Source organism: Electrophorus electricus, chromosome 8 (genome assembly GCF_013358815.1).
Source record: "Electrophorus electricus isolate fEleEle1 chromosome 8, fEleEle1.pri, whole genome shotgun sequence".
Lineage (NCBI taxonomy): Eukaryota > Metazoa > Chordata > Actinopteri > Gymnotiformes > Gymnotidae > Electrophorus > Electrophorus electricus.
Window position 1 is genome coordinate 15495661 of NC_049542.1, and position 12604 is coordinate 15508264.

The 12604-nt window shown below is 40.1% G+C and overlaps 1 protein-coding gene across 1 annotated transcript in view; it reads left to right on the forward strand.

Annotated features, from left to right (window-relative positions):
• Nucleotides 1-12604, forward strand: part of ttyh3a (tweety family member 3a) — a 37674-nt gene continuing 25070 nt past the window's right edge. The window contains exon 1 of the mRNA XM_026998286.2: nt 1-1068. Within this exon, the coding sequence (XP_026854087.2) occupies nt 943-1068 (126 nt within the window). The 5' untranslated portion in view covers nt 1-942. The remainder of the gene's footprint in view (nt 1069-12604) is intronic.

Genomic DNA, 12604 nt, shown 5'->3' on the forward strand with positions numbered 1-12604 from the left:
CCTCGATAAGAGGTTGGCTGGAACTCCGCAGTGTAGGTATCAGTACTTGGTGTCGTTAACACTGGATAAAGGATTATAGTTCGAGTTTACCAATAGAAAGGAATCATATCAGTTATTTCAGACACGAAACCGTTCGGGAAACAAGTTGGATTCGCTGGATGTTTACATCAAAAGAGGAAAAGATTTCAGCACGAATGGGAAAATACGGTATCACGGTGGCTGGATCACAGCTCGGCGAAACATGAAGATGAAACGGCTTGCATATCTCAATGACTAACGTTAGCTAGTTAGCTAGCTAACATCTATCTCGCAGAGGAAATCGGCTGATTAGCTAACTAGCCTCGTTATAATTAGCCCCCTCCCCCCCCCCCCCCCAGGAAGAGCAGCACATGAAAATCGTTTTAGTGCATTTATTCCTTAGCGTGTGCTTGGCATTTGTGCATCGTGGTCATGAGTACGCCGATTAAGACGCTGGGTCTAATTTAGCTATCTTAGCTAGCTAGGTTAGCTAACATCAAAACAAAAAAGGGCCAGGCTGCTGGGTAGATAGTTGGAAACTAGAAGCTAGCTAGATAGAGGAAGTCAGACTTGGGTCTATATAGCTTGCTTAGTTAGTTAAGCTTGTTAGAACCAAGAGGCAAGGTGCGAAACCGAAAGCCAATGTTTAGCTTATTGATCGTAATTTTTAACTTCGGGAAAATGATAAGGCGATGAAATGTTAGCTACACAATAGGTATATGCCGCCTTTTATCCGTAATAGATAAAAAGGACAAGAAGAACATGTGGGTTTAACTACAAATGACCCTGAACACCACTTGGCGTATGCAAGTGTTTGCAGTTTGCTGTCATTGTCTTATCCGGTCTCTTAACTCTTCCGCTTCTGTTTTAGCTGGGTAGCTGCATAATATTAAGTCCAGATTCCTTTATCTTCTAAAACTGATTATGGCTGCCGTTGTGAATTATTCACCTCCGTGGTGGGTTAGCCTTCTACATCGCCTTCCCCACTTTAATCTTCACTTTGAACAAACAAGCAGCGATTTTCGCCCCGATGATTCGTCATATCAGCAGGTAAGTGTTGCCAAATGTAAGAAGTTTTATGTCGTTTATTCAGCCCCTTAAATACACACAAGTGATCATATTGTTTATTTCTAAAACTTTAAAGAGTATAGAAATCAGAATATATTCTGACTCTACAGCTTTAAAAGTCATTGCCATTACTAAAGTCAGTGATATTTTTTGGTCTTCTGAGACGGTGTGAATGCATTTCAGTTCTAAGCATAGCTGTTTTTTTTTAAATTGACATCTGTAGCCTGTAGTCTAATTTTCAAACGATTTGGCTACTTCATTACTCCTGCAAAAAAAAAAGGTGTTGCGTGACACACAGAAGATATTTCAACATTCACCCAGCCAGAAAAAGACACTCCCAGCAGTTCCTGGAGAAGGATCCTTTGACTCTCATAGCAATGATTTTTTTTTTTCTCCACTGTGGTAACACATGGCAGGTAGATCAGCTAAGGGGTAAAATAAGCCTGCTGACAGTACCTTTAATTACTAGCTGCTTAAGCCTAATGACTACTTTTTAAGTACTGGCTCCTCTTCAATAAAACTTGCACTTGCCTGCTCATTTAAAAAAAGTTTATGGCAGCTGTTTGTTGGTGAGTTAGCACAGTAGTCATTGACCTAGAAAGCAAAAAATTATTTCCCTTTTGTTTTCTACCTGGCTTTCAGTACATGAACATTCAAACTATGTCATATGAAACCAGGCTGGGAAGTGATTGTGGAACATTTTATTATTTCAGTGTTTTAAAAATACTGTTCCAATACACAACATGTAAATTGTTATTTAAAAAGTCTCACATTTAAGACAAATGGCTTAACTTGCTTGCCGCAGTTTAGTGCAGCAACTTGGGAAAGGTTGAACCAATGCATAAACGCATTGCTGCTTCACAGTCCTGCAGTGAGTGATTTTTCCGACAACAGAATTGGCCTTGCTATCACTTTTTTGGAGAACGTGGAATAAACCTCTTCACAATTATGTAACAGGTATCTGTCATGACATCATGGATCATGGCATGCAGGCACATGCTGAGGTCTGCAAAGAGAGACTTGCTGATGGCATCAATTTGATATCTATTATCTGAATTTAGCCAATACCAGCAGAAAATGCTGAACTGGGTATCGTAGGAGTAAAAGAAGAAATTAAACCATTTTGTAAGGGATCCAGGCTGAAATCATCACATAAATGATTGTAGTATAAGAGAGCAAAGCAGGTCAGGTGAGAACACATGGAAATGGTTATATTTATTTATAAAGAGATTGATTATATTTTTGTTAATTTTATAATAACAAAATAAACCAATCTTTTTTAGTTACTCCAATTGTGAACACAATGGTTATCTACTAGAAAGATGCAGCTCACTTAATAGTCACTTTTAGCTTTAAGTAATATAACCTTAAAACTAACCTTAAAGTAATAGCATCCATTTTTTTCTGCAACCCAGGCTGAACTTCCCTATCAGAGTGAATTTTGTGGAAAATAGAATAATGCAATCGTGAAATGGTTGCCACTCATAGACTTTGTTCTCTGTGTAGACTGCTTATATATACTTATTATTACCTCACCATTCCATCTCAAAGAATTGAGACTCAATTGAAATAACCAAATATATTTTATTTGCAAACATATACACCTTAAAAGTGTTGGTTTGCACCATGAACCAAAAGGAGAGTAGTCAGCTGTCCCCAAACCTTTTGCTAATGGCTCTGTGAGCATAATGTTAGGGAGCTTGGTACTTCTTCCATAACAGGAAAAGAGATGATCACAAAGTTCTCCTGCCAGTTGGCACCCTAGATCACACAGTAAGCTTGGTGATCCAAAAGCCTGTTGTTGATTTGCGATGCGAGCTGTAGGGGGGCACAAAAGGACAGCACATGAGACTAGCTGGCAGTCTCTGACCGAGGCATTGAGGGCCCTTTTAGCTCACTACTGCATAAACATAACATGGCAAATGTCCTAAGAACATACACTGGCTATCTGACAGAGAAATCTGCATAGTCTTTTTTTTGGGTTTTTTGCAATTTTGTTTGGATGTTGTCCCTAGCTAACTTATATTGTTGGACTTTGTTTCGTATTAACCCATTAGATTTGTAGCCTGGCTGGTTGGAACTTGAAGTTCTTTTTTTTCTCTTCTTTCAACATATCAACTCTTTGTTGTGTGGTCTAGGTGGTGTGACATCTGACCTTCAAGTCGGTTTTAAATATTGTTAGTGCTCTTATTCTGTGATCCTGTTTAAGGCCTTTTATATTACATGTTCAAACCATGAAATGCTAAACCCTAACTTTAACCCTGTCTGCATCCAGTGTAACAAAGACTGCTTAAACTAAATTAGGATATAAAAATGGGTGACTGTAATAAGTGTACACATGCATAACTGTCCAGGCAGTTGCATTGCTTATCTGGGAAGATAGTGGCATCAAGATGCACTATGGAGAGAAGGCAAGCTGTGATGTTCTGGGAAATGTTCTGCTGGGAAACTTTTGGGTCCTGGCATACTTTGACATGTACCACCTACCTAAACATTGTTGCAGACGCAGTACACTCCTTCGTGGCAATGGTATTCTCTAATGTTAGTGGTGTCTTTCAGCAGAATAACACACCCTACCACACTGGAAAAATTGTTCAGGAATGGTTTGAAGAACATGACAGAGTTCAAGGAGTTGACTCAGCCTCCAAATTCCCCAGAACCCAATCTGGTTTTTTTTTTTTTCCCCCTGTGCTGGAAAAACGAGTCAAATCTGCCAAGGCCCTACCTTGCAACTTACAGACTTGAAGGATCTACCCCTAAGGTGTTGGTGCCAGATACCTCAGGACAGCTTGAGACACCTTATGGAGTTCATGCTTCAACAGGTCAGAGTTGATTTGGTGGCATGAGGGGGATCAAAATTACAACAATATTAGGCAGGTGGTTTTAATTTTATGGCTGATTGGTGTAAGTTACTTGTCTTGCTTTCTGTGGTACACCAGTTTCACCACATATTTTGTACTAAGCACTTTTATTAACATACAATAATTTAAAATTAAGAGAGTCAAGGCTATGTGCATTGCAAATTTGATAGTCAATCTAAACGAGCAGAAATATTTTTAGATTTCTTGTTTTGTTGTGCAGGTAAAGCTTTGTGTGTGTGTGTGTGTGTGTGTGTGTGTGTGTGTGTGTGTGTATATATGTATATATAATATATTAATTAATTATATAATATATTAAGTAATTGCACCTATTATGAAAAAAGTAAGCCTTAGTAAACGTAAGTAAGAGAGAACTCACTTACAGTACACTGGCAGCCCTGGCCCAGTTCATGTTTTTGCAGTCTGACCATGCATTGGTTTGGAGTTGTGTGGGACTGAATTAAATGTCATATTGCATTTCACGATAGAGGTGAAGGGGCAGTCCTGGGGGAGGCATCAAAGGCAAGCAAACGATTCAAGAATTAATAGTTTTATAGGTGCCTCCCTTTTGTTTCATGGTTACAAGTAGTACACAGTTGCATGTTGGATTTGGATACTGGCATGAAAATACCTTGCTCTGAAACAGTCAGGCACACTGCAGTGTCTTTTGAAAGATATTTTGCTGTACTTTGGTGTACTGTATCTTAACTGGCTGCTTTATGATGTTAGTTAGGCGGCATGATAAATGAGGCTCTGCTGTCAGTTTATTTTTCCTGTCAAAATATGCTGAGGATTTATACTGATTGAGGTTGACTTTGTCATTTTGCCAAGACAGGGGCCATAGGTTTCAGATTAGACAGCTCACAAAGCAGCCGTGGCTAAGGCCGTCTGAGCAGACCGATAAGTGGTGTGATGCCTGAGGCCCAGGGTTTGTGGGTAAGAACAAGCAGGCAAGACCCTTGAGAGGCTGCCACTCGTTGGCCTGAGCGGCAGTTCTTAGGACATTTCTGAGCTACCTTCTTGGCTTTTGTAAATCCAATGGTCAAACTACTGTTTGTGGACTCTAAAGGCCTCGCTCTGTCACTGCACTATGTCTGAAACACCAAAGCAGAGATGGACAAAGTTTTGCTTCAGTTATCACCATTATCGATGGTTGAACGTTGTTGTCACAATACAGAAATTTTTAGTGTCTTAAAATACTCTGAAAATAAGCAGGCCTATCGATTTTTGATACTTTTAATGTCATGGGTAAAGGGATATGACTGAGGAGTTCCTGTTTCATCAATTTGACATTCTAAACAGCAGTAAAGAGGACAAGAAGACGTGAAGCTACTCCAGGGAAGGTTGTGTGCATACGGCGTGTAAATTGTGTTTAACTTTTGTTTCTGTATTTTTGATTTAATGCCCAATATGGTCATCCTTTATAGTTATGTTTTGTTAAGTTGGGAATGGACATTCAGACACTGAATGTGGTGAGTTTGTAAAATAATGTCTGGTGGAGTCAATTTTAACCAATGGTAGGGCTGAAGGATGATTTCCCTTCCACAATTAGCATTGCACTACTCCATATCCCCAGTAACCCCACTCCATATCTGTCTAATAACTCTGCCTGTTTCTGTAGCCTCTTTATCCCTTCTTAGTGAAAACAGCCTCTTTACACAAGTCTTTCTTACATCTTTAAGATGTCCGAGACAAAAAAAACAAACACTTTTCCCCACTTTAACACTATCTCCTTTGTCGGCGGGGGGTGCGGTGGGAGTGGGAGAGCATGTGCTCTAATTACGACTGTGGAGAAGAGGAGGGGGTAGCATGGTGAAAGTTCCAACTTTGCCCATGCTGATTCACCTGATGAGGGAGCAAAACAGCCCTGTGTTTCATTCCCACGGCTGAGTGTGATAATTTAGGCCTTCTGGGGCATTGTTCTCAGAAGTGCCATTTGAAGAGTAGGAAGAGAGAGCTGGTATAGTGCTAATCTATTTTGTCAGTTTGTTGGCCTGGCGTGCTGCGGCCTGACGAGGCGGTCCTGTGAGTGGGCCAGGCAGGAAACACACACTGTTTCTCTCAGCAGAATGCTGCAAATAAATTAATCACATGACCCTCCTGGCGTAGAATTTGTAAAGGATCTATTAATGGCACAGGCTGGAGATGCAGTAGCATTTTCTAATGGTGTAACCATATGTTCTGTAATGGTTTCTTAAGGTGTCCATTTTCATTGGTTATAGTAAAGTCCAAACAGTCTGAGTTACTTTTGAAATTGCGTGTCATTCTCCTCGCTTGCTTGTGAATATTTGTATAAGTAGCCTATACTGACATGTAGTTCAAAAGCTGATGAGGTCTGAGAATGTCCTTCCCAAGATTGTCATTTTTCCAAATATCTGCCCTAGCCTTGGATCTTCTTTATGAACTTGGCAACAGCTCCAAATGAGAGGAGCAATGCTTTTTTTTTCCTTCTTTTTTTTCCCCCCCCATGACAAAGTGGAAACTGTGTGGGTTCTCACAGAAAAAAAATCAGAAAACACTGCTTTCATTCTCACACCCACAAAGTTTAACAGTGTGCCAACATAGTGATAAGAAATTTTAAGAGCAATGTCAGGACGAGGTAAAATGTCCACAGAGGTTTAGAAATATGGGACCAGCCTGGAATATGGGCCTTCTAATGAATGTGATGTAAGCATCCCAACAAATCTTAGATGTTACAAATGGGTATTCTATGGATATTTTAAAGCATTATGACATTCCTTTGGATAAGAGCACCTGCCAAATGCTGAAAATATAAATGTAAGTATTTTCGGTCAAAATATTGCTGTTCAGTCTTTAACCGTGAGACATTAAGGTCCTCAACAGTGTGTTTTTGTTATTTTGCAAGACTTGTTACAATAATTGTAATATGTTCACAGTATAGTTCTGGAAAATTAGTCTGGAACAAACTGGAGTGAAGACCAGCCATAGACATAGCTGGGCTCTTTGAATATGGACAATGAGTTGTAAAATTTCGCCTACAGATATTGTCTGAGTGGCAATCAAAAGCTTTTGTTCCTTTCTTCTGCCATCAAGAATGTTTGTGGACACAAACAAATGGTTTAAAAATGTAAAATGCTTATGAACAGTGGTAACCCACAGTTTAACACGTTTAGTGTCTATGTAGTGTACAGCCTAATGGTCAGCCTAGAATATGCGGTCAGGATTTGCTGAAAGAGATTGAGATCCTGTCACGCATGCATACTGAATGATATTTGTTCAACATTTCTCAATGAACGCCTATAGCACATCAAGATATATGGAACCTGAACAAAACTTGAACATGAAAGTTTTTTGAAGAGGCTAGGCTTGTCATTTTATTTCTTTTAATTTCATGGACTCTCAGCAGTAAAGTTGCTGTGTCGGATTTTTATATTTGATGTGCTGAGTCGTAGCATTAGACTGGAGGAAGAGTGTGTTGCCCTGAGTCATCTTCCCACTTTTTTGGTAGAGGATGCCTGTGGGGAACCAAGACATTTCAAAAACAACCAGACTGAATATGCTACCGTCATCGCATTCCCTACCTCAGCGTACCAAATGGCTTCCTGCTTAGCTTAATAAACACAGTGGCATTCCGCACATGGAAAAAGTTTATCAGCTCCGTTTTCCATTGTGTGACTAGTAATGGCTCACTAATAAGTGTGAAATATTTGCCCTGGTAGAAAAGAGGCTGAAGACATTTGATTTGAAATCAGTGAAGTTATCCCTATGTGGGTGGGATTGTTTAAGAGGAGCTGCTCTGAGACGGGGTTCATTCCTTATGCAGCAGGAGAAGGACCATTAAGATAATCTGCTGGAGGTTAGAGTCTGTTTGGAGGAGTGGGGTCTGGATCTCTTCCTGTCTCCAAGAAGGAAAAAGGTGGCTGGATTGAAATCTTGCTGAATGCGGTGGACTCTGCTGCCTACAGAAATTAAATGAAAAATCCTGAGCATTGTGACCTATATAGATCAAGTGACTGATGTGCTGTTCGTGTTTGAGCCTCCTCCACAAGCAGGAGCTGACTGTGCCAAAAGCATTACTCACAGACATTTCTGTTGTTTGCCACTCACAGACACAAAGTCTGCCTAAGCTTACAGCAGGTGGTTTCTTTTCCCGTTCATGGCATCCTTTTGATTAAGCGCTACACTCACCATATGACGTCTTGTATGGTATCTGCATGGAATATTAGTCTGGATGCCAAGTCAAAACCTCTCATTCATTTTATATAGACAGCACACTTACCTCTTAGTCTCCCATACACTTTCAGGGATCAGTTTACTTGTTGCTGCATTGCCTATGCTACAAGTTCCATACAATGCCACACCAATTTCATTCCCATCGTTGCTGAAAGACTAACTTGTCTGAAGCAAATTGATTCTATTAATATTGTCCTACTGATGCAAAATCAGTGGATGCCAGCAATGCAGTTCTCACAGGCACTGTTGGTCTTTGAAAACGAGGGTAATTTAATACTGATTAATCATAACCTAGTGCCTCCTGGCACTTCTCCAAGATCAAGACCAAATGAAGTTGTACAGCTGCCATCCCCTCTTATAAACCCTACCCATCAGCCTTATGCTGCCTCTTCTTAGATATAGCCTAATGTAGCCTTAATAGTGGTCTTTTATTTAGTAGGTATTTTAACTGCTTTCCTCATGAAGATGAAACGGGTATGTGTTGGATTGAAGTAAACAACTTAAGTGGACCATTTCTTTTTATTTTTTTATGTTTCAGATCTAGCTTGAGCTTCATCTGAAATGCACTTCAGTTTTTTGAACCCCTACACACAGTGTTACCAAAGAGCCTCAGTGCAAAGGTCTGGGCTATGGACTTATTGAGTCACCCAGTCATAACAGTGACATGGTAAAATGCCTGAAATGTAATATGGAACTAACCTTAAGAAGAACTAAGATGAACCTAAAAGAGGAACCTATTCATATCTAGTCAGAACCAGATTTCAAATCAAATATGTTTTAGTTATGATGTCTGGGCAAATATGTTTGAACCGAATCAATTGTCAACCACAGTAGTGATTTTAAAGGTAGTAAATCAGGATATTAGTGGTTTCTATGCAAATGTTTTGTATTGTTTGTGTAAGAGCCATGGTGTCAATGACGAGATGCATAGAAGGATAATGTTAATCTAGATTAAATAAATAATGGCAGATTAGCAGAAGCCTTGAGTGATACCTGTCTAACTGGCATGTGACCATGACCATGTGGTTCAGTATCCTGATGTCTTTCAGCTAATAGTAATTAGCAGTTCTTCAGAAGGACTTAAAAGGTCTGTTGAGACATGTAAATCAGCATATAGCAGGTAGATTATGAATCTGTTGGGGTCCACTTTGATTTAATCAGTATAACAAATATGAGTGGACATGCAAGGCTAAGGGAGAGTTTGCAGGTTTCCAATTGCAGGAGCCTCATTGCTCATACAAAGGGTCCACTGGGGACAGTCAGCGGGAACAACGACAGATCATTAGTGATCGGGGACTGTCACAGCAGGAAGCATGACCTCTGGAGCATACTGGAAGAGACAACCCATCTGATTTGCCAGAGCTGCTATTTATGCAGTGTGCACAGTGGTTTGTGAGCAACACTGGCTTTCAACTATGGATTAAAAATGGTATTGTTGATATTACAGAAACTCCAAGTGTAAGAGTTTTCTACAGGATAAAATTGAAGTGTTTTGTTATCTGTAATAAAACAGAAAATATTGTGGAAAATAAACTGGTTGGCACAGAAAGACAAACTTCTGGTGATCATGAAAATTAATTTTTTTTTCTTCTGCCAAAACGGTATACTTTGTCCAGTGCGGCAGACAGCCAAGGCATAAATTTAGGCCACGTTTAGCATTCTCTTAGGGGTACGGGAATGTATTTCTTTTTGGAAATAATTACCATGCCATCTGTTATATGGTGTAGAAATGGAAAGAACTTCTGTTAGCGAGAAGTCAGAGTGCTCTCCTACAACTGGACAAGTACAAAGAAATGCCTCTTTTCCACTGTAGAGTATGGTCAGTAAACAATCACAGTTTCCCATGAACAAACACAGTTTGGCATGAAACGCTTATAAAATGTTCTCAGAACTGCAGAACCGTTCAGGTGAGATTGCTTAATGATGTAGGGATTTTCAGATTGGTTCTATACAAATGGAGCTTGCAACCTCTTGTTGCTTTCTCTTTCATAACCAAAGTTTGACATTTGAATGTCATGTACTCCAAATTATCCATTGCACCAGACACACACACAGCTACTTGAGTTATTTTGTGACGAGACTCCATCACTGCCTCAAATACTCCCTGCTCCTGCTTGTGGAAAAAGAAAATGTAGCCGATCTCAGTCTACCACAGCGCAGAACGGCCTGACACGTCCTTAGTATCTGTTTGCCCCTACAATAGAAACATGCTAAACAAACATTCTGTTTCACCATCAGCTTCTATTTGCGGTCTGTTGACCATGTCTGTGCGGAAGAGAGTTGAGGGAGTCAGAGACACACACACACCAAGCGTTGTTGCAAAACCGCTTTACAGATGTCCAGGTCCAAGCCCACCCCAGTGCAGAAGACAAAGGCAGCAGATGCAAGGAAAAACTTGCTGAGAGTATGAGGAAGAAGCCTTGAGAAGAACCAGCACTCAAAGAGGGAACCACTGAACCCACTGTTCCTGGGCAATAACAAAATGAAAACAAAAAAGGGTTAAATAAATTATGAAAGGATGACTTAAACCTGGCTAATCCTTTCCTTTTGTTTCGCTCATCCTTAGTCCAATTGTCACCCTAGTTTTGCCATTTTGACAAAATTTTCCAATCTTAAACTATTTCCAGGTTGGGAGGTGAATCATATTATCTGTCTCGCATGGATAATCTGATAGTGAGAGCAGCAACGAGTCAATCCCATGCATTGTGATCGAGCTCCCAAGATGACCTGAGTCACTCCAGTATTTTCAAACATGTTATAACGGACATGTTATAAAATAATGAGCAACTCCTCTAGTGTGAGATGATGTCGAAGAAAGTAGACCTTTGTACTTGCAGTTCTTGGTGCAAAGGTATAAAGAGTCATGTCTGCATTTTCCCAGACAAACCTCCATCCATAGTTCTTGCTTGGATTTCTTTCAGCACTTCTCTGACAAGGGCAGTCAGGTGCACTGTTTCCACATCCATGTTTTCCATGCATGTGTAAGATTTAAAATTATTCACATGAGATTTGGGATGTGTGAGATTTTTTTCATGTGTGTGCCAGGAGACAGGAGACTGTTAAGTGTGATAATTTTAAAATCCTGTAGTGTGTCCTATTTTTAAAATCCTGTAGTGTGTGCTTAGCAACGACGTGAATATCTATGGAGACCTGACTTCAAGTGTGAGAGATACTCAGATTTTCAAATCTGTTGGATTTTCAAAATCCTGTGGTATGTACCAGGCTTTAGAAACAAATGGTGATTAGGAATGAGAGACAAGGTTATCCTAATTATTAGACAGATAAAGCAGTGGAAACTAAATTATATGGGCTGACAGCAGTTATCTGCATGGAGTATTATAGGGATTTGTTCATAATTACTATGACTAGTGGTGGTAGAATGCTCACTCATTATGGAGTATAAAGGTTTTCTATAACACCCAAGCTCCAAAAAAAAGCCTCACTGGGTTAGCTCTTTTTTGACCTAATGCTGCTTATAGGTGAATTAGTAATAATGCAGCATGGAGTTATTAACTCCTTCAGTGGATTGCTTTATACAGTATCTGCTTAATCTTGGTTTTATTGTCTTAAAATATCAGTAGTACAACTGAGCAGGAGAAAAGACTTCATTTTGCTGTCAGCTGGAATGAGCTGAACCTGAAAGGCTTCCTGCCCATCCACTTTTCCAGCCTGCCTTCCTCCAGCCGGCTCCTTCAAGGAGACATGGTGGCCCTTCGTGCTGACCCCACTCAATGCGCTTGATGGACAGCGATAAGAAGTCTATAGATGTGGGAGACTTGCTTTGCTCACATGGACGCATGAGTTCACTGGGTGCTCAGAGATGATCTGAAATTATGCCAGGGCCATGGCTACACCCCATCCAGGGGAGTGATGGTTGGCTTCATCATGAATGATGACCATCCTTGAGGAATTTGTGGTTAGATGGTCTTTAAGTGATTGGCCCAGCAAGCCTGTTGTTTGAGTATTCATGGCGGGTGCCTTGACCTCATTGCAAACAGAACCAGCACTGCAGGAGAGGCTAATGTGAAAGCTTTAGTTGAATTAATGTTAAACCTTCATACTAATACATTATTCTGATTGGTACCACTGATTGGTACCTCTAGTACTTGCATTGTTTGGACAGGTCATAAAAAAACTTTGTAGTGGACAGGCAGAATGCAGTGTTGTGTAGTGCCTGCTTGTGAAGGCACACTGGGACCATTATTTATATGTAGTCTTCCCTTTGTCCAATAGAATGTTGGCCCTGTTGAGACTTTTAAATTGACTATTATCACCATTGTTACATAGTGCTTGCCAAAGGCCTGCTGTGAAAAAAAAATTATTAAAACTCCTCTTGTATAATTCTAAGGAATGCATAATAGCATGGTTTCTATGGTAACTTGGAAAGCCCAGAAAAACCTACAATCCCATCCCTATAGGGACATTAATTGTTCTTTCACCAGTTATGCAGAACTTTGTAGAAGCAC